The sequence below is a fragment of the Lygodium microphyllum genome, chromosome 17 (genome assembly GCF_053477565.2).
Source record: "Lygodium microphyllum isolate KBCC chromosome 17, Lygodium_microphyllum_v1.1.10, whole genome shotgun sequence".
NCBI classification, from domain to species: domain Eukaryota; kingdom Viridiplantae; phylum Streptophyta; class Polypodiopsida; order Schizaeales; family Lygodiaceae; genus Lygodium; species Lygodium microphyllum.
In genome coordinates this window covers 16980693-17002082 of record NC_141151.1, presented here as the reverse complement: position 1 = coordinate 17002082, position 21390 = coordinate 16980693, and the positions used below count along the sequence as shown (strand labels likewise).

Genomic DNA, 21390 nt, shown 5'->3' with positions numbered 1-21390 from the left:
TGTGGAAATCAAGCTTATCTTTATATCCTTGGATGTCGATTTCTAAATTGGATACCATTGTATCCCATATTTTGTTATCCTGGCCTTCCATCATGCGAACAATGTATTGATGCTCACTCTTTTATCGGGGAAGTTTCAACTTTTTGACAAGTGCATAATTTATGAAGTTGTGGGTGGCACAGCCATCAATCATGACTCTAACCCGCTTTCCAGCTATCAATCCATGCACTCCAACTAAATCATGTGGCCCGAAGGTAGGTTGCCACATAGAAGTTGGCATACAACACCTGTGTTATACATCCTTGTGCAAGACCTCTAAAGATTTATACTTTTCATGCCCCTTTAATTCCAGGGTCTGCACTACATGGATTTGTTTCTCTTTTCCCTTGCCCTTGTCCTTATCCTTTTCTTTATCTTTTCCCTTTTTTCTTTGAGGGCAATTCCAAGCAGCATGGTTTAGGAGATAGGCAATTGAAACACAACCTTTCTTTTTTGGCCTTATCAAAGTCATATTGACTTAGCTTCGGCCGTACATATGTTTTCTTTTCAAAGGGTTGTTTATTATCCTGAAGGAACGACATTTTCCTTTTGGATTTGCCTACAAATTTTGAGGTCTCAAATTCCTTGGTCTTGGGCTCCGTGTCGGTTAGACTAGTGAGTGCACGTAGACGTGTATTATCTTCATTAATTAATGCAAATTTAATTGCCTCTTCAGGCATCTTAGGTGAACTCCTTTTCACTTTCTTTTTACAAGCCTTATCTAGTCCCCTTATGAATCTTCTTGTCTTTTGAAATTCATCTATTTCTTCCAATTTGAGGATTATCTCACGATACTCCTTGAGATATGTCAGCAAAGGCCTTTCCTTTTATCTGACAAAATCCCAATCTTTCCAATTTCTTTCCACTTCATTTTCAAGAAGGAATTCTTTCAAAAAGACTGATTCAAATTGAGCCCAAGTTTCAGGTATTTTATTTGCCTCCTTTAAAGTTCTCCACCATTTATATGCTTTTGGTCCCAAGTTTAAATTGGCCTCCAGCGCTTGGTGGAGTATTCTTTAATTTGTGCAAATCCTTCCATTTTCGGAGGAAGTTAAAGATAGTGTCTTTGTTTCTATCTTTTTCCTCCCCATGAAACTGAGGGGTTTTCATATCTTTTAACACTGGGTTATCCCTCAGCTTTCGGTGGGGTTGCCTAGGATGTCAGAATATCTAAGGTCTCTACCTTACCTTTGTCCCTTTCTAGTAATAAGGCTAATTGGGATTTTATTTCGGTGAGTGATTGAGCTAGCAACTCCATTTGAATCCCCTGTGCTTGCACACAAGTAGTTAAATCATCAAATCGCTCTCGTGTAGCAAAAAATTCTTTCTAATGTTCTTTTTGCATTTCAGTTTTATGGGGATCCACCATAGGGTGGTCCTTGGAACTAGAGCTTTCTGTTGCCCCCTCTCTCTGTTTCCCCTCTATCTATACATTGGAATTGGAATTAGAAAGAAATTGTAAGAAATTTGGAAACAAAGGATGGGACACTTCCCTGTATTTCGTGTGCCTGATTTCTGTCGGGCAGTGTGATAGTAAACGGGCCGTGGAAGATGAGGTGGAGTTTTCGTGCTTTCTTGTCGAGCGGGAAAGCTGGGCTGCCCTATCATGTTGGATGTGGAAGAAGATTTACTGCCGAGAGGGAAAAACGCCTCTAGCCACGTTTTACGGGGTCGCCTGAAGTCGAGCGAAATATTAAAAACGCCACTGGCCACGTTTTACGGGGTCACCTGAAGTCAAGCAAAATATTACAGGGTCGCCTAAAGAGAAGATGGGTGACGGCCTAAACGAATTATGGGCTCGACTTCAAATCATGAGTCACGAACTAAGGCTTTCCGTTGTGCAGCGGGGCGAGAGGTGGCCGAAGTGGTAGTTGACGCGGCCTAGCTTCAGATCGCATAGCTCTGATACCAGTATTAAATAACTGTTGGATTATCTTCTCCCACTCCCTTCCTAAAGCACAAGAGGTCTCTCTCCAACTCTCCACTCAACCATGCCTAGGAAGTTACTGGAGAGAACGATGTCGTGACTCCCTTGCCAGCTGTCAACTTCTGGTGAGTTATACTATATTTATGACTCACTTACTTCCTAAGCTCCCCTTAACCCTGTACAGGCGCCCAAGGCCCCTGGACGGTCATCTCTCGCGCTTGTTTCCCAATAAGTTACATTTATTGATGCAACAGGTGGGGTCATGATGGATCCCGGTAAGCATGGGAATCCAACTTGTGAAGAAGAGAATCATGCCTTGCTTAGGAAAGGCTGAAAAGGAACAAAGGACCTCTTGAATGGGCACTTGTGTATCCAAAACCTGCTCTGCATAGGCAGGGATAGCTCAATGGTTATGCTCAACATATTCTTCCAAGAGGGTATTCGCAAACTTGAGCAACTGCTCCCAGTTCCGTTCGTGCAAATCCTGCGAAACAGAAGCCACCTGAGTGTACAAGCGAGCTAGGGAATCATCAAGGTTAGGGGCCTTAGGGGCAGCATTAAATTCATCATGGAGATACTTGCTATGTTTGATAGAGGGCTGCTGAACATCAGGAGGGGGCAGTGCCATCTCCTCAGTGCAGGGCACCATATCTTCTTCCACGACCTCATCTTCTACATCCATGTCTAGACCTGAGGCCTCAGCAATCTGATTCATGTCGTCCATCTTCATGCCTGCCGTCGAGAACAGGGGCTGTCAAAAGACCATTCTTTCCCTTGAACTTTCTTGTGGTGCCTGGCTCCTATACATAGCAGGCAGCGGAGACGATGCAGGCAGAGTAGTGGGGTGGGAGCAGGCTGCACGCTGGTGGCCAACAGCCACTGGCGACTGAACAGGCTGGCGATACAGGCTACAGGCCTGGCAGGGCAGCAGGGCTGAAAGGTGGCACAGTAGGACTGAAGGGTGATGCTGTAGGTCTGCAGCAGGGTGCTGCAGGGCTGTCGGGCAGGTAGGCACAGGAAGGAGGGGGGGGGGGCACTTAGGCAGAGTTATGGCATGCTTGGATGGGGCATGTGAACTATGGTAGCTTGATGCTCTTACAGCGTACACATATGCTAGATGGATTACCTCTTTTGGAGAAACCTTTTGAGCATTTGTGCGAAGGATGCATTTTGGGGAAAATGCATCGGTTTTCGTTTCCTCGTGATGTTGCTCTTAGAGCCACAGCCAGGTTACAGTTAGTGCATTCAGATGTATGTGGACCTATGCAGACAAAGTCATTGGGAGGATGTTACTATTTTGTGACTTTTATTGATGACTTTACTCGCTTCTATTGGGTCTATTCTTTGGTGAAAAAGTCAGAAGTGTATGATGTATTCTTGGCTTTTGTAGTGCTTGTTGAGAATCAATCTGGTTGTAAAATAAAGACTCTCCGTTCGAACTGAGGGGGGGGGAATAAATGTCTATGTTGAATTCTTTTTCGAAGCAGAAGGGCATTGCTCATCAGCTCATTACTACTTATACTCCATAGCAGAATGGGTTGCAGAGAGGAAAAATCGGTGACTCACGGAGATGGCCAAGTGTATGATAAAAGCAAAGAGTTTGCCACCCAGTTTTTGGATGGAAGTCGTTATGTGTGCTTGCCATGTTTTGAACAAATGTCCCACCAAAGCATTAAAGAAAATTATACCTTTTGAGGCTTGGAACAGTCGGAAACCTTCTGTTGGGCACTTTCATACCTTTGGGTGTCTTGCATATGCACATATTCCCCAAGTACTCAGAAAAAAGTTGGATAAGAAGGCTGTCAAATGCATTTTTGTGGGATATAGTAGTGAGAGAAAAGGCTACAGACTCTATGATCTTGTCTCTAAAAAGGTGTTTGTCAGTAGGGATGTACTATTTGATGAAAAATCAGAATTGTCCCTTGCTGGTTTTGACACATATCAAGCTGCCCGTGATGTATTTGAAGGGCTGCTGCCCATTTCATTTGGTGATTCAGTTGGAGTTTCAACAAGTGAACTTAATGTTCAGCCAGTTGGTCCATTGGAAAATGCAGAAAATCAGCCATTGGCTGTTTGAATATTCAGCAAAGTGCTGAAACTGAAATTCAGCAAGGACTTGTGCACAGTCAGGAGGCAAGACAAATGCCTAGATGGTATTTACATACTATGAAAGATAGTCATCTGGATGCACCCATGGCTGGTCGTACTAGAAGGCAAGCTCGTATGCATGATACTACACATACCATGGAGTTTGTTATGGCAGCAAGTACAGTTGATGACGAGGAGCTTGAATGTTTTGAGGATACACAATAAAGTGTGCATTGGATGGTAGCAATGCAAGCTGAATTTGATCCTATCATTAAGAATCAAACATGGGATTTAGTGTCTTTGCCCTTTGGGAAGGCTGAAACGGAATGCAGATGGATCCATTGATAAATATAAGGCAAGGCTTGTAGCCAAAGGCTATGCATAGAAGAAAGGCATTGACCATGAGACATGTGCTCCTACCTCCCGAATGACTACCATCAAGTCCATAGTACGAGGGAGTTTTGGAAACGGGGGAAACAGAAACGGGAAAAACTGGAGTTTTGGAGTTTCAGCCAAATTTTGGAAATGGGGAAACGGCATTTCGGATTGTACATTAAAATAAATATAGTATTATGTGGATATGTAAATACATCAATATCTACAACAACATATACCCAAGTTTCATACAAAACTTTGAGTCTTCATGTCATATGATTGAAATCATGATTCATTACATATATCAGGACTCACGAGTGAAGATTGAAGAGTCAAGACTCAATGTTTGAAACTTAAGACAACTTAACACACAATTAAGACTTGATTTTCAAAACTTAAGGTAACAAAATGAATTATATGACTCATGAATCATCTATGATCTAAAGAGTAGTGAAAACTGACATCAAGAACAATGGAGACTAACATCAAGAACAATGGAACAAGAATCAAGATGCAATTGAAATCAAGATACAATGATACATGTAACTACGTCATGTGAATAATCTGTCAAAACTCCAAAGTCCAGTGAGCATTGAGCACTGTGTGCTAGTCTTTAACACACAATTAAGACTTGATTTTCAAAACTTAAGGTAACAAAATGAATTATATGACTCGTGAATCATCTATGATCTAAAGAGTAGTGAAGATTGACATCAAGAACAATGGAGACTAACATCAAGAACAATGGAACAAGAATCAAGATGCATAATAAGTGAAATCGAGATACAATGATGCATGTAACCACGTCATGTGAATAATCTGTCAAAAGTCCAAAGTCCAGTGAGCATTGAGCACTGTGTGCTAGTCTCTAGACTCTAGTAACTATTGAGTAATAAGTATCAACATCAATGAACAACTGGTAATTGTAGTCTGGACAACAAGGCCCGATGTCTTTGTTGGGAACGCATGCCAAGTGGTCTTTCACACGTGTAACGCTCCTTGATTTCTTCAATCCACAATAGTTGCACTGCCACTTCTTTGATCTGCTAGAGCCCTTGATCTGCTAGAGCCCTTGTATCCCTTGATTGGAGTGACGTGCCTCCAATATGGATCCGATGCCATGATCAACCTTTAGGTAATGGGAAGAAGAAGAAGAAGAAGAAAGGAGGAGGAGGAGGAGGAGGAGGAGGAGGAGGAGGAGGAGGAGGAGGAGGAGGAGGAGGAGGAGGAGGAGGAGGAGGAGGAGGAGAAAAAAAGAAGAGGAGGCGGTGGTGCCCCAAAACGGACTGCAAGATGCTGAAACACTAGTTTGCTGTTTCCATTTTGGTCCGAAACGACTGGTCCGTTTCGGCAGCCCTAAAACACCGTTTCGGGATACTATGATCAGGTCTATGGTTGCTTCGGTTGCCCATTATGGATGGACTATGTATCAGTTAGATATTAAAACTGCATTTTTACATGGGGAACTTCATGAGGAAGTATATGTATAACAACCCATTGGTTTTGCAGTTGAGGGATCCAAACACTTGGTTTGCAAGCTGAAAAAGGCTTTATATGGATTGAAACAAGCTCCTAGAGCTTGGTATGCAAAGATTGATGCCTTTTTATTGAGCCAAGGGTTTATAAACAGCTCATTTGAGTCTATCATTTACGTATGTAAAGAGAGGGGATACATGCTGATCATTTGTCTATATGTTGATAATCTTTTTCTTACAGGTGCACATGTTGATCAGATTTCAACATTTAAACAAAATTTGCAGCAAACTTTTGAGATGTCAAACTTGAGGTCTTTGCATTATTACTTGGGCATTCGGTTCATACATGATGCTAGAGGTATTGGTTTATCAGAGCCAAGATACATTGGTAAACTTCTTGAGAAGTTTGGCTTACAGGATTGCAAGCTAGTCTCTATACACCAATGGAACTTGGAGTAAAGCTGTCATTACATGATGACAATGATTTGTTTGATATACACACATGTGCTCCAGCAGTTGGATGCCTTATTTACCTATGCAACACTAGGTCGGGCATACAATTTGTAGTTTCAGCCCTGAGCAGATATATGCATCAGCCACATATGTCACATTGGCAAGCTGTTAAGTGTGTCTTTTGTTACTTGCAGGGTATTAGATCTCTTGGATTGCTTTATGCCAAGGGGGAACCACTCCAGTTACATGCTTACAATGATTCTGATTGGGCTGGTAATTATGATTCACGTCACTCCACTAGTGGCAATTGTTTCTTTCTTATCTTGCATATCTTGGCTTAGCAAGAAACAATCCATTGTTGCCACATCATCATGTGAAGTTGAATACAAGGCAGCTTTCACTACCACAGTTAAATGCGTATGGATTAGACACTTGCTAGCTGATGTGGATGTATGTATTACGGAGCCTACTCCTTTGTTCACTGACAGTCAGAGTGCCGTTGCAGTGGTACGGAACCCTGTGTTTCATGCGCGCATGAAACACATTGAGATACATTATCACTTTGTTAGAGAGAGGCTACATGCAGGTGATATCAGATGCCTTGTCTATTGTCCTACCACCAGTAATGTGGTAGACATCTTCACCAAAGCTCTTCCTCCTGACAAATTTGAAGCATTTCGCAATGCTTTAAATTTGATCTCCTTTGGTGGCAAACGATCCTTGTACTTTTGATCACTCTTCATTCCAGGGGGGTTTGTTGGGTTTCACTCACAAAGGAGTGTCGGTGATCAGTAGGACACTGGGGCACTTTTTACTCTCGGTATGAGAGGTTTTTTCCCCCAGACTTAATTGTCTTCTTTCGTATGTGCTTATGGCACACACTTACGGGCACTTATTGTGTTCGGGTGTGAACACCCCCTACAACCCTAAGGTTTAAGGGTTGTACTTTGTACTTTCAGCTCACACTCTTTCAGCCTATTGCATTAGGTGTTGTGCTTCACTATCCATACTGTCTACTGCACTCTCAGCTGAGCTTCTATCCTCTCACCCTCACACACGACTCACCAAGGATCTCTCTCTCTCTCTCTCTCTCTCTCTCTCTCCACTACAGGTCGTCAGGTTCTGCAGGTTATATTTCAGCTCTGCCATAGACTGCGCCCCATGGTTTTCAAGTCTGAATACTGTGTTTAACTGAGAGGGGCTGTGCCTGTCCTGGTAAATGTGGAAGAGTGGCTGAAACCTGTGCTTGGCTCAAGACAGATTGCGACAGTTTGAACGCAGCTGAACTGACAATGGGTTGTCTGTGTGATCTGGGCCTGCGTATCAAGCTGAGGACACAGAAAACCGTAATGGCTAATCGTCAAAACCCTGATCAGCAGGGTACTGATTGAAACACACAGGAGTGACTGTTGCGCTGTGCATACTGATGTGAGTGTGCTCAGAAGCCTGATGTGCTGTGCCAACTGACGTGAATGCAGGCCTCAGTAATGTGCTGAGATTTCAGATGCCAATGTACTGAGATTGCAGATGTACTCAGATTGATATGACATGAATGTACTGAGAATGACATGAATGCAGACCTGGGTGAATGTATTGATTGCATGACTTGTGGACTAGACAATGATGCATTGACTTTGATTTTGATCATGTCCTGGAGTATGCGGTAATGCAGTGATTGTAAATAGTGTGAAAGCATTTGGGCTTATAAAAGACTACTGGGCTTGCAAAAGTTTAGTGAGGGGGGTAGGGAAACCCTGGAAATTTGCAAGAATCACGGATATTGCTTTGATTTGATGGGGTAGGGTACAAGCTGAGTGGCTTTGCACATAGTGTGTAACCAACCTTCCGCTGTGAATCATACCAACATCTCCTCCCTCTCTCTTGTAGGCTGAATACACTAAAAATGCCTCTCCATCCTCTAAAGACGTTTTTCAGTCTTGCATGGGCATTTTTGACAAGTGGCAACCTTTCCAAATGGTTTTTCTAGCATTATCCATAATTAAATATTAATTTTCAGTCTTTAAATACTGAAAATTAATTTAATAATTATTTCAGTGGCCCAAAAAATAATCTGACTGGCCAATAATTAAATTGGCTAGGCAACTTCCATTCCTGAGTGTCTTTGTGCCATCTTTGACTATCAGATTGGCGTTAGGTACTATTAAACGTCACTTCTCTTGTATCACCAACTGATACTTATGGCCAAATGAATGACCTAGGCCAACAACTAGCACCAGATACTACCCAGTACTTGTGCGGCATAACTTATAGCAACTTTTGCCTTTGACATTCCGTGATTTTCTCGGGTCCCAAGCTCATAAATTTACCCTAACCCCAGTTGCACCTCACATGTGCAACATTTAGTTAATCATGTGATTAAAAGTTAATCCACATGTTAAGTGAGGTTTCAAAAACACACGTCCTTATGACATAGTGTGTGAGAGATGGATATTGCAAAAACAAATGTAAGCATTAAACTGTGGAAAATGAATATTTGGGAGATGAATTTGATCAAGAACTAACACAACTGTCCATGGAAGCAATGTTCAATGCCCCTTCTAAGAACACATGGTACAAGACGTATCGCCGTAGGGTCCGTGATTGGACCGTCTCCCCAGTATTTGATAGGCATGGAAAGACCTCACACACCACGAATGAAAGTAAGTAAAAAGAAATTCATCCCATGATTCGATCAGAACTACGAATTATGAGATAGGAATTGGAAAAAGAAATACGAGAGTAGGTCAAAGCCAAACTAATAGTAAATCAGAACGCAAAAATGCCAGACATGCAAATAAAGATTAAGAATGACTTATAGGCACAAGTGTTGTCCGAAATGCACATGCTTAAAATTGAAATGCAAGTTGCTTATAAATCTGAAATCTTAGAACTGAGGGAAGAATTGAATACATATAAGAAAAGAAAAAAAGAACATGCAAGAAGAACTAGAAAAAGAGAAAGAGGCACTAAAGGCATGTAAAACGGAGGTTCACTCATGGGCAGAAGTGGCAAAGACAACACAAAAACAAATAAAAGAGGCCACCCCTTGGATTGATATAGTAGGAAAGAATAAGGGAACATTAGTGAACAAGATTGAAGTATGAATGCTACTTTGGAAGAAGAGGCTAGGAGATGGGCTAGGGTTTTGCATATAGGGGTAGTAGGATGGGAGGAGAAGAGCAGTCCACAGGAAGATATTTGCCGTGCCTCTTGCGTACCACCTGGGCTTTTGATCTGCGCGTTCTGTCTGCATGGCACTTTGGGGGGGGTGGGAAGCCTTGGATATCTCATCTCACCCCCTTTTCCAGCTATGCTCTCCCTCCCCCAGCCCTCCTTGGATTCCATCTAGCTGGCAGCCTTCTTTGGCTGTTGACCCCTCTTTGACTGTTTGACCCCTCTCTTATCTACAAAAGATGCTCTTCTCCTCCATGCTTCCATACCAATTCAGCAGGCATTTGCCATTCTCATCTTCCTATCTTGGACCGTTAATTGATTTGTGATTGACATTCTCATCTCCTATCCCCTCTTTCCCACACCCTATCAATGCATTTGCCATTCTCATCTCCCATCCCCTCTCTCTCACTCGTGCTCTTTCAACTTTAGCCCAACCCTCGGGTCTCTTCCTCTCTTTCAACTTTCAAGTTTCAAGAGTCAAGACTCGAGCATCTCTCTCTCTCTCTCTCTCTCACTCTCTCTCTCTCTCTTTTGATAGAGAGCCAGTTTTGATGGAGAGTCAGTGGAGATGGTTAGGCAGTATGTCTATCTGGGGGTCACATTGAAGGGACCACAGTTCTCTTGGAGAGAGACATCAAAGTTTCGTTTGGCAAAGCATATGCAACTTTAGGTGCTTTGGAGAGGCAATGTGCTCACATACAATTTCGTGAGCCGCGCACCAAACTATGGCTTTTTGACACCCTGGTTACACCCACACTCCTATATGGGGTAGCTATTTGGGGTCCGAGTCTCTTTCACACGAGGAGACAGCCTTTGGGAGACCAGGATGGACCAGAGAAGGAATACTATGACGAATGGGAGCATATGGAAAGACCACTGGTCATGATGATCTCACGTATGATACGAGCGAAGAACTCGACTCCACATGAGATTATCAGAGGTGAGTTGGGAGCATTACCCATGGTGGTTGAGGCCTTGGTCCAGGCAATGACTTTCATACATAGACTATGGGAGCTCCCCCAAGATAGAGATACCCATGGCTAGCCCTGGCCTCTTCTAGACAACTAGCAGCAGACGGTGACAGACACTGTTGGTATGCTCAAATGAGTACATGGATGAGTCTACATGGGCTGCAGATTGATAGACTACCCCCCTTTGACTATAGCCTGGATTGCCCTACACTTGACCTAAGCCGATCAGAGCTAAACCATGTGATCAGAGCAGACATACTGAAGTTAGATACGGAGAAGACCTGGATCCGACCCCCCTCTTCCCATGGCACGAGGATGGCACACTACCAGACCCACTTCCTTCAGGTATTTGAGGATGGTTTCATCACCCGACCCAATTACATGGACACACAGCTGTCTCATGGACTACGCATAGTTATTGGTCAGATTCACACCTCATCCCACCACCTGAGGATTGAGACAAACAGATGGGAGGGTATACAGACAGAAGAATGCATATGCCCACTATGTGACAGAGAGCCAGAGACAGAGGAACACTATATCTGCCGATGCACTGTATATTATGACATACGAGGTAGATACCACTGTCTGTTTCGAGAGGGTTTTGGACCCTTGAGACGGATCATGCAGTTTGAGGATTAGAGATGCTTGGGATTCTTCCTCTTGGAGCTCCAAAGGCGCAGAGCAACAATTCTATGGAGTAGGAGGCCCCCACAGCTCGGCTCATATAGACAGAGAGCAGTCACTGACTTTTTCACTGATACACGACAGAGTATGGCAGATACCACTACTACTGCCACACAGCCTATAGGAGTACATCATCATTGGATCTCATCTTCTGTAGGTGTCCCTTTGGATAGAGCAGTGGCACTTAGCCGGTCTAGGCGCCCACGTCCACCCGGACGAAGGCCTAGACATCCACACCACAGACAAATTAAAGCCATCATTGAGCGCCACAAGAGACAGATGCTGAGACGCCTCAACCATGCAGAGATACATCTCCTTAGAGAACAGACATATCATTGATGGAGAGTTTTCCTTTCTCTACTCTCACTTTGAGATCATTGACATGCTTCCCTTCTATAGGACACTATTTCAAAAAAAAAAAAGTCTTATAGGCATGTGTTTTTCATCTTTTTCTCGTTCTAGATGAGAAACACACCATCATTGTATGTATTGCTTTGGTCTCATAGGCCACATTGGCCTTTTAGAGACGTTAATATACTCTCTCTCTCTCTCTCTCTCTCTCTCTCTCTCCCCACTTCGGGCCTCTCCGTCCGTTATTGGCACCATGACTCGCGAGAAGCACTAGGCCTTCAATTTGCATGCGATCCATGTGGAGAGGGATACAAAGAAGTCCAACTCCCACCATTGGATATGCAGAGTATTGCGGGAGTCGCTATACAAGTGGTGCAAACCCGACTTTTTCAACATCTTTCCAAGACAGGGGGCCAAGTTGCTCCATGCAAGGAGATCCCTCAAAAGATCAGAGATGAGATTCTTGCCAAGATGAGAGGGGGATACACAAGAGGAGAAAGTGGCTTATCGGCACCAATTCCTATGTCTACTAACGAGGAAGCATCGAATGTGGACATATCTTCAATCGATGCAGAAGAGGCCTCTACCATTGGTGGTGGGGGCTCCACATTTGCATCTAGCTCTGTTGAAAGACAAAGAATGGAGGCTCATGCGGCACCATCGGAGAGACAATCCTCTCTCTCTCTCAAGCTTCCGGTCATATGCGTGGATCAGTTGCCTTCTTAGAGAAAGGCAACGACTTGCGGACATTAAAATTGCACGCAAGGTGATTGAGTGTAATCTTGCAATCAATGTCCTAAAGCAAGAGCAATGAAAGATGGTAAAAGGCATTGCCAATGTGAGTCCATGTGAAGGATGGACCGGTGTCACATAGAACGATATGAGGATGAAAAAGATTGATGAAGAGGAGGAGAGGATTGATAGAGCCCTTGATCCTATTTAGGTCGCATGGATAAAATATGGTTGCTTCATTCTCATCGATGGATGGAGTGATTGTAAGAAACAAGGCATTATCAACATACTCATCTCATATCCATTGGGCACACTTTTTGCGGGCCGTAGATACTAGCAAGAGGGGGGAGGAAAACAACAGGCGCATTCATCTACCACTATATTCGGTAAGCTATCATTGAGGTATACATTGCCTTTTAAATTTATTTCACTTTTTTTTAATCGTGATAATTGATTTATACCTAACTATCTATCTCCCTATTCTAATTTCTGTCTAATATCTATCTTGATTCTCTCTTTTCCCCTGGGCCCTAACCCTCATCTCTCTTTATTCTTGAATTTGGAAAGTTGAAACTTAAAAAGCTTAACACACACACACACACACACTCTCTCTCTCTCTCTCTCTCTCTCTAACCTCCAAGTATTGTTACTTGTAATTTGTAAATTGTGGTTGTAGGTGGGTCCCTCGAATGTGATGCAAGTTGTTACAGACAATATATCGAATTGTTAGTGCATGGGCCATTTGCTTGAGGCTGAGTTTCCCACGATTATATGGACTCCATATGCAAGTCATTGGGAAGCTTAAGTGGGTGAAGAGGGGGTTCCGCAGAGCTACATCAGTTGTCATCTTCTTTACGGCAAAGGTAAAGGTGCTTCGGATATATTGTGAGCAGAGCACAGTGGAGTTGAAGAAGTCTTTATCAACTCAGTTTGCTTACACGCGGTTATTGCTAGAGCGCCTTTATGAGGTGTGGTTCACTAGACATTGGTGTCTACTCTATGGAATGAGTGGGATGAGCATGAGATAGAGGAGGCCAAAGCGATGCAGTGCTTGTGCCCTAATGAGCAGTTTTGCAGAAAGTCCATGTCGTTATTGTCGTGACTTCCTTTTATAGGGTGCTACGTATGAGTAATTGCAAGGGGTCCACCATGGGCCTTCTCATGCACTTTTTTAGAGCAGCATTGGTGGAGACATGTGCTTGTACAGTTATCATAAAAACACAACATGCATATGTTTTAGAGATAGCAGAGAGGAGATGGGCATGGATGCATAAGTGCATCTATGGTTATGCCGCATTTGTACATCCGGTCTACAAGTCGCTGGCGGTCATGGATGATAGAGAGCTCCGTTCGGATCAGATTGCTTATTTGACTCGTGTGGTCCGTGTGGATGACCACACAATGCTATGTAGATAAGAGAGGGCATGTGGCTTTTGCTTCTCCTACTTATTGGAGGAGAGAGTTACTTATGAGGCATTTTTTTTGTGGCAAAACTTTGGATACGCATTGGAGATCCTTTTTAGCCCTTAGTCAATGAGGGCCCTTGCCTAGGATTCTTCGAGTGTATGTGGGAGAAATTGTTGTGCCTATTCTCTCATTCACACGAAGATTCGCAATCGGCTTAGCACACACTAGTTAGAATGGCTAGTCTATTACCACGCTAACTTATGCACGATGAGGGCTATGATGAGTATGGATAAAGTTTAAACACTAACCATAAAATTTAAAATTTAAACTTTGAGCTTTGAAGTTGATACTTTACAATTTAGACTTTAACATTTACAATCTTATATGCATTGTGTAGGTGAATGTTGATACATTCAAGTTGACGGGCAACACTCTTTCGAGTGTACATCAGGAGATGGATGAGGAGAAGGAGATGATTTTTGCAGAGCTCTATAGAGAGCTTATAGCAAGAGATACTCGTGACACTCGTAGTCAATAGGCTCGTGGGCGAGGAGTTCGAGTAGGTGGTAGTAGGGGCATGGTCATTCGGCGCCCTCCAATATCAAGAAGGGGTGGTTCAAGTGGCTTGTAGACATATATAAGGTGGGGCTCTAGTAGCCTACATCTCGTGCCTCATGATGACATCTCCCCCTTGCGATGACATCTCCCCCTTGCGTACACAGTCGGCATCTAGGGAGCCATCATTTGATGATGCTGGTAACCTCATCCATGAGGATGAGTATGAGTGTGTCTCATCATTGGATGCCGAGGAGTCATCCTCAAACTCTCTTGATGAACACTTAGACGGTTTTGATGATGATGATGATGATGATGATGATAGTAATGCCTTGTCATAGATTCATAGGTCTCTTTCTTTTTTGTATCTACTATCATTGTATCCACATGCATGATGACACTATGATGCATTATCCGTGGACCATCATCCATGTATGTACTAGATTGTAGTTGTATCACATGTTTTGCGCAGCCCATGCGACTGCAATGGCCACGGTCCACCCTCATGTATTCATCTTATTTTGTAATGAAATGGCTATTTTCACTTTAAACATGTATTCTATCATTTAATGATTTATGGTTTTTTTTAAAAACATGTTAATTATTTTTTTGTGTTAGTATCGTACCGTACCTTATAAAATCATAAGGTACCATTTAGTACCATATTTTATCTTATCGTATGGTTGACAACTATGGTCTAAAGTTCTGCAACTGCAGTAGAGACATGATAGTACTATCTTTGCCAGCATTATAAAGATTGTGTGTGGAGGCATAAAATGGTCATTCATGAAAGCATTGGAATTATGCATACATTACCCTTCCTTCCAATAGAGTATTTATAGTTTTATTGCAGTTGGGGGCTGTATAATTCAGTGTTTATGCATAAAGAAGTCTTTGGAAAATTAAGGCAGGATCTTTTGGGATGGCATTTAACCTCTTAGAGTTTTGCAATTCTGAACCTTCGGGGGATTTCTTAGAACTTCCCACATTTGAAGAGAGCTCAAAATTAGACTTTAGGATGGCATTTTGGTTTAACTTGGTTATTCATAATTTTGAGTCTGTTGACATGGATATTGCATATTCAGTGGATCTATTTGTTCTTTATTCTGATTTGAGCATTCCTTAAGTTAACCTGAAACATATCCCCTCTATCATTGTGTTTACTAGATTTCTGATTGAATCATTAAAGAAAAAAACATGTTTCTTTGTGATCACTAAAATCCTGGTGACAATTATATTGTATATGAGAGAAGTATCTATTTGTTGGTGTAATTTAGGTCTCAGCTATTTCAAATGGTTCCATTTTAGGAAAGCGAAACCTGGTAGTGATATTGGTTCAGAGATGGTGGTAGAGGCCTTTGCTACATCAGAAACAACTATCCTTGGACAGTATGTTCAACCAAAGGTAGGAGACTGGCTTACTTTTGTGACAAGGATCCCCCACAGCACCCAGAAATGTGTTTATGCATTTACCTATCTTTACAGGGAATTCTTATAGGAACTGCTGCAGCTGCTTACTTTTTGGAGGATGGGCTCCAATGGGGTGCTGCTCCCCCAGTGAAGGTGCCTGTGGTTCTTAGTCTATTTTGTGTTGTTCAGTCATATGCCAATGTTTGTGAAGGAATCCTCCAATAATACTAAGACATTTGCATCTACTATTTCAGGGTATTCGTGATGCTGCTGTTGAATTGCTTCATCCACTTATTGCCGTTCATGCAGAGGTATAAACAATTTGGATTCTCACAATGTGATCCTGGTTAGCTGGAAAACGTGTAATGCTGCTGTAAGCTTTGTTGTGAATTTCAATTCTCTCTGTTCAATGGAAAAATCTTTAGTAGTTCTTTTCTTTATCTTCAAAGGATTGTCTCTGTTCAGTCGCAAAAGGCGTGGTAGTTGTTTTCTTCTCTTTTTGTACTTGACAAAGTCTAAGACCTAATGTGCAAGTTATGCACTATTGACTCACAAGTGGGTGTACACCCTAAAACAAAAGGGACTCTAAGCATTGTTTCTTTTGATTGTCCGAAAAAGAAAAGTACTCTCGATGTGTGGACATGCATGTGTACGTGTGCACATGTGCACAATAATCTAACTATAAATGTAACATGGCTAAACATGGCAGGTGAGTGCAGCCTTAAAAAGTTTAAATGCGCTTGTGAAAAAGATCATATTGTGGTCTATCCAATCTGTTTGTGACAAGGCCATCAGGAAGAGATTGGTGTAGAGACCTTTTTAAGTAAAAGCAACCATTAGAAATAGTAGATTCAAAAGCTCTAATCTGACTAGGAAATATCTAAAGATCTCAAAAAAGTTCCCAAATGCAGAAGAAGAAAAACAGAGTCCAAGAAAGAAGACGGCCACTGAATAAGCTTTTGCAAACATGGATAGTGCAAAAACATGGTCTGGAGATGTCTCATGTAAAGCGCCACATCCATAGTTTTTTCTATACGTTTCGAAATGGCATATGCATATGGGTATGGAAGTATGTGGCCCTAATTTTACCTTTTAAAATGTTTACAAAAAGATTATACACATTTTAAATCTTAAAAAAATTAACTTCAAACTAGCACAAAAGATCAAACTTCAAACACCATAATCACAAATTACAATGTCACACAGTTACACACTCACTGTTCACATGTTTCATGAAAACATAACGTCTCAACGTTCAAAAAGTACTAACAAGTGAAGACTCAACAACCACTAATAACAAGTCTCAAGAGTTAAGGCAAAAGTAGATAGACCATAGCAAGTACTACATCCAAAGGACCAACAAAGACTAAAGCTTAAAGGCTGGAAAACAAGACTTTATGTAGTATGAGCCATAACATCAGTCAAAAGTGAATCAATGACTACTAACAAGCGTCAAGGCTTGATTTGCATCCTGATCCTTATCATCATCATACCCATAATCTATGCCAATATCCTCCTCATCATTCTCATCTGCCTCTCCATGTGATTGCAAAACATTGGAACTACTCAAAACTACAGCACTCCTAAGTCTTCCTCTAACTAGAGGTGCTGAAAGGTCCTTTTCTCCCTGAGTAATCTCTTGCAAAGGTGCTGAAAGGTCCTCTTCTCCCTGAGTAATCTCTTGCAAAGCAGGGAGATTATACTCTATCACAACCATTTATCCATCATGCGCCTTTTTATCGCTATTTGGATTTTTCTCTCTCTAGATAGGAGGAAGCACAAAACTTGCAATATGCAATGGAGAGTGCATTACGTTCCATCTATCAATGCATAGGCCTTTATATTGTTAGCTTTGAGAAATTGATCCCATCTATACTCTCTGTTTTCTCCACCATTCAATCAGTAAGCTTGTATACAAGTCCCATAGGGGTCCCTTCTCTATTATCTAGACAGAATCTTCAAAAGGGGTGTGCAAGTCTTGAGAATATCTCTTGCATCCTACCAAAATGATAAGCCTAAAACAATGGCCACCATTTCTTGTGCTTTCATGGTAGGTTAGACTTTTTTCTGCTGTAGTCATCATTGACAACCATTTTATACAACCCATTATCTATCCTTTCATCCAAAGCTTTGCAAGTATGATAAACATATAAGGAAACCTTGTTTGTGCTGGTCTTATCAACTCTTTCATGTGGAATTTTTTAAACAATGCTAGATGAATGTGCTTAATGAAAGTCACAATCACTGTAGCATTTACTAGTACTAGCTTCACCCATAGAAGTTTCTCAATATTTTCAAGCAAAAGGTCCAAATTGTGGCACATGCATCAAGTGTAAAGGATATGAGGCTGCTCTCACTTCACCAACTACCTTGCTGTCACACAATTTGTTACATTGTCCATTCAAACTTGCACTACACTATCTAGCCTAACATCATCAAGAATAGCATTCTTCAATATCTCATAGATGAACTTCTCTGACTTATACTACCTAGAGGTATCCATAGACATCAAGAAAATTGACCCATAGATGCATGACACAATGACATTGATGAGAGGTTGACGTTGTGTCAGACCAACTATCACACACTCAGTACAATCATATCTTTTCCACTTTTCTCGCACTTGCAGCATATGCATGTTACCCCTTTGTTTAGCAGAAGCAGAGATATATTAGCTATTTTTGGGGCGGGATATGTTTCATGAAAGACAGCCCCCCATACAGATTACATCACTAGATGCTTGGCTTGACTATGGGAGACAACTATATGACCTGCCAGGACAGCCACCTATGCAGCCCCCACAAGCTTGTAGGCCAACATAGTGGTCTTTCTTCACATGGAAAATGGTTAGGGATGCAATTTATAGATTACAAAATGGGAGGGTACAGGATGAGGATGGACTAGTAGCAGAACATTTCTCACATGCTTGTGACATATTAGCACCCATATTAGCACGTATGTTCAATAGAGTAGTATGTGAAGGTTTCCCTATGAGTTGGTCAGACAATACTATAATTCCGTTATTTAAAAGTGGTGATCCCCTGATTCCTAGCAACTACAGGACTATCATGATCGGTCATACTTTAGCCAAGATATATGGATCTATATTGGAGCATGAACTCAGTGAGTGGGCTGAAATGCAAGGCAAGAGAGCACAAGGACATACAGGTTTTAGACGAGGGTATACCACATTGGACCATATTCTCACACTTAGAGCCAGTATTGAAGAGGGTCAAGCTCGAGACAAGAGGATCTATTGTTGCTTTGTAGACTTTCGCAAAGCTTTCAATACAATGCCTTGTACACACATCATGCAGAGATTGCAGGACATTGGAATACCAAATGGTATATGATGGGGTGTCTATGCATTATATGAGGCAGTGACAGGTCATGTACAAGCACCTGGGGGGCTATCAAAGAGGATTGATAGTACCATAGGATTGAAACAAGGATGCCCACTTTCACCCACATTGTTTGGTCTATACATAGGTGAAGTGTCTGATTACATAGACAGAGGAGGAGCTGGAACCAGCCTAGCAGGGGTGCTGATACCGATATTATTGTATGGAGATGATATTGTTCTCATTTCAAATTCACAGGAAAGATTGCAGTGCCATCTAGATGCTTTGTACATCTTCTGTAGAGATAAAGATCTCATAGTGAACCTTGAGAAGACCAAAACCATGGTTTTCAATACTTTAGCAGCATGGGCGACTAGATCTATGTACCAATTCACATTTGGGGAAGACAGTGTGAAGCATGTGAGGGAATATATCTATTTGGGAGTCACCTTCTCTGGCCCATGTTTTTCGTTGAGAGGGGCATTAGAGGCACGTCTGGCACATGGATACACAGCACTAGGGGCCCTCGAGAGTCAATGTGCTCACATATAGTTCTAGGATACATTTGGGAGAGAGATATTGGAACATGTGAGGGAATATGTCTATCTGGGAGTTACCTTCTCTGGCCCACGTTTTTCATTGAGAGGGACATCAGAGGCATGTCTGGGACATGGATACGCAGCACTAGGGGCACCGAGAGTCAATGTGCTCACATACAGTTCTAGGAGCCCTGCACCAAACTTTGGTTGTTTGATACCCTAGTCACACCTACATTACTATATGGAGCAAAGGTATGGGGTTGCAGCTTGTACCATAGGCGTCTTAGCCAACTCATTGATCAGATTAGAGTAGAGAGGGATTATTATGATGGTTGGGATAGCATGGAAAGGCCATTGATCATGATGATAGCATGCATGATTAGGAGTAATCCCTCCACCCCATATCCCATTGTTAGAGCAGAGCTAGGGACAACACCTATAGTTACGGAGGCACTCTTTAGGGCAGTGACCTTTTAGCACAGACTATGGGAACTTCCACACCATAGATACTCTAGATTGACACTAACCTTATCTAGACAACTAGCAACAAGAGGCGAGAAGAGCTGTTGGTTTTCATAGATGGCTATTTGGATGAGCCTACATGGTTTGGATATTGACCGTTTTTCACCTTTGGATTATAGCCTTGATTGCCCTACGCTTTCTCTTAGCAGATCAGAGCTGATATCTTGAGGATTGAGACAGCAAGGACATGGATCCATCCACCACTTCCTCTAGGATCGAGGATGGAGTTCTACAGGAGTCATTTCTTATGTCTCTCTGATGATGGTTTCACTATTCGGCCAACATATATGGACACCCATCTCTCCCATAGTGTACCGGTTGCTATCGAATAGATTCTCACCTCTTCACATAGACTTCAGATGGAGACAGACAAATGGACAAATACCCTAGTAGAGGATAGGACTTGCCAGCTTTGTGGTCGAGAGCCTGAGACGTAGGAGCACTACACATGCAAATGTATAGTATACTATGACATATGAGGATGGTACCACTACCTCTTCCGTGATGGATTTGGACCCCTTCATCGCATCATGGAGTACGAGGACCAGAGATGCCTAGGTCTCTTCCTCTTGGAGCTCGAGAGGCGCCGAACTGCACTATTACGAGATAGGAGGCCAGCTCATCTAGAGGGACACACACGGAGAGTAGTGACAAACTTCTTCTACAAAGCCGACCTACTAACACTACCAACCTAGTAGAGATAGAGCCACCTTGCCAGACACCTAAGAGGCCACGCCGTGGAGTCACATTGGATAGAGCCATTTCCCTTCGTTGAGCACGACGACCCCGTCTACCAGGACCACGTCTGAGGAAGGCCTCACCACAGTCAGATTAGAGCCATTATCATGAGACATTGAAGACTCACCACCAGGCATATTAGTGAAGCAACTAGGGCCCGCATCATAGCTGAGATCATGTGCAAATCTTGAGATCAGCTACAGCCCATAGTCTCCGCCACACTTTTGTACATGGTTCTATCACATTTGGTTCTTGATCCCTTTCCTTTTCTTTTCTATCAATGAAACAACACTACACATGGTTCAACCCTAGTATAGTCCTATCGTATAGTTATTTTCAATATTGTTTTATAGGCCACCCACTTATTTGTAATGTTATCTTTACTTTACTGATGAGATAACATTAGACATGGATGTACTCTGGATTTTCTCATAGGCCACATTGGCCTTATGTAGACGTTAATATTTCTTTCTTTCTTTCTTTCTTTATGCGTGATTGATGTTATGATGGGAAACTTAAACGTAGGGCTAGCTTTACCAATTGCATCGACCACGTTCACAAAGTGTGGACTCCTGAGTGGATAATGTTCTTTGCAAAGAAAAATTG

General features: G+C 42.3%; 1 protein-coding gene across 1 annotated transcript in view; it reads left to right on the top strand.

The window, feature by feature from the left end:
- Positions 1-21390, top strand: part of LOC148021626 (exocyst complex component SEC5C-like) — a 161492-nt gene that overhangs the window by 102676 nt on the left and 37426 nt on the right. The window contains exons 17-19 of the mRNA XM_087697090.1: positions 15543-15639; positions 15720-15797; positions 15899-15955. Of these exons, the coding sequence (XP_087553216.1) occupies positions 15543-15639; positions 15720-15797; positions 15899-15955 (232 nt within the window). The remainder of the gene's footprint in view (positions 1-15542; positions 15640-15719; positions 15798-15898; positions 15956-21390) is intronic.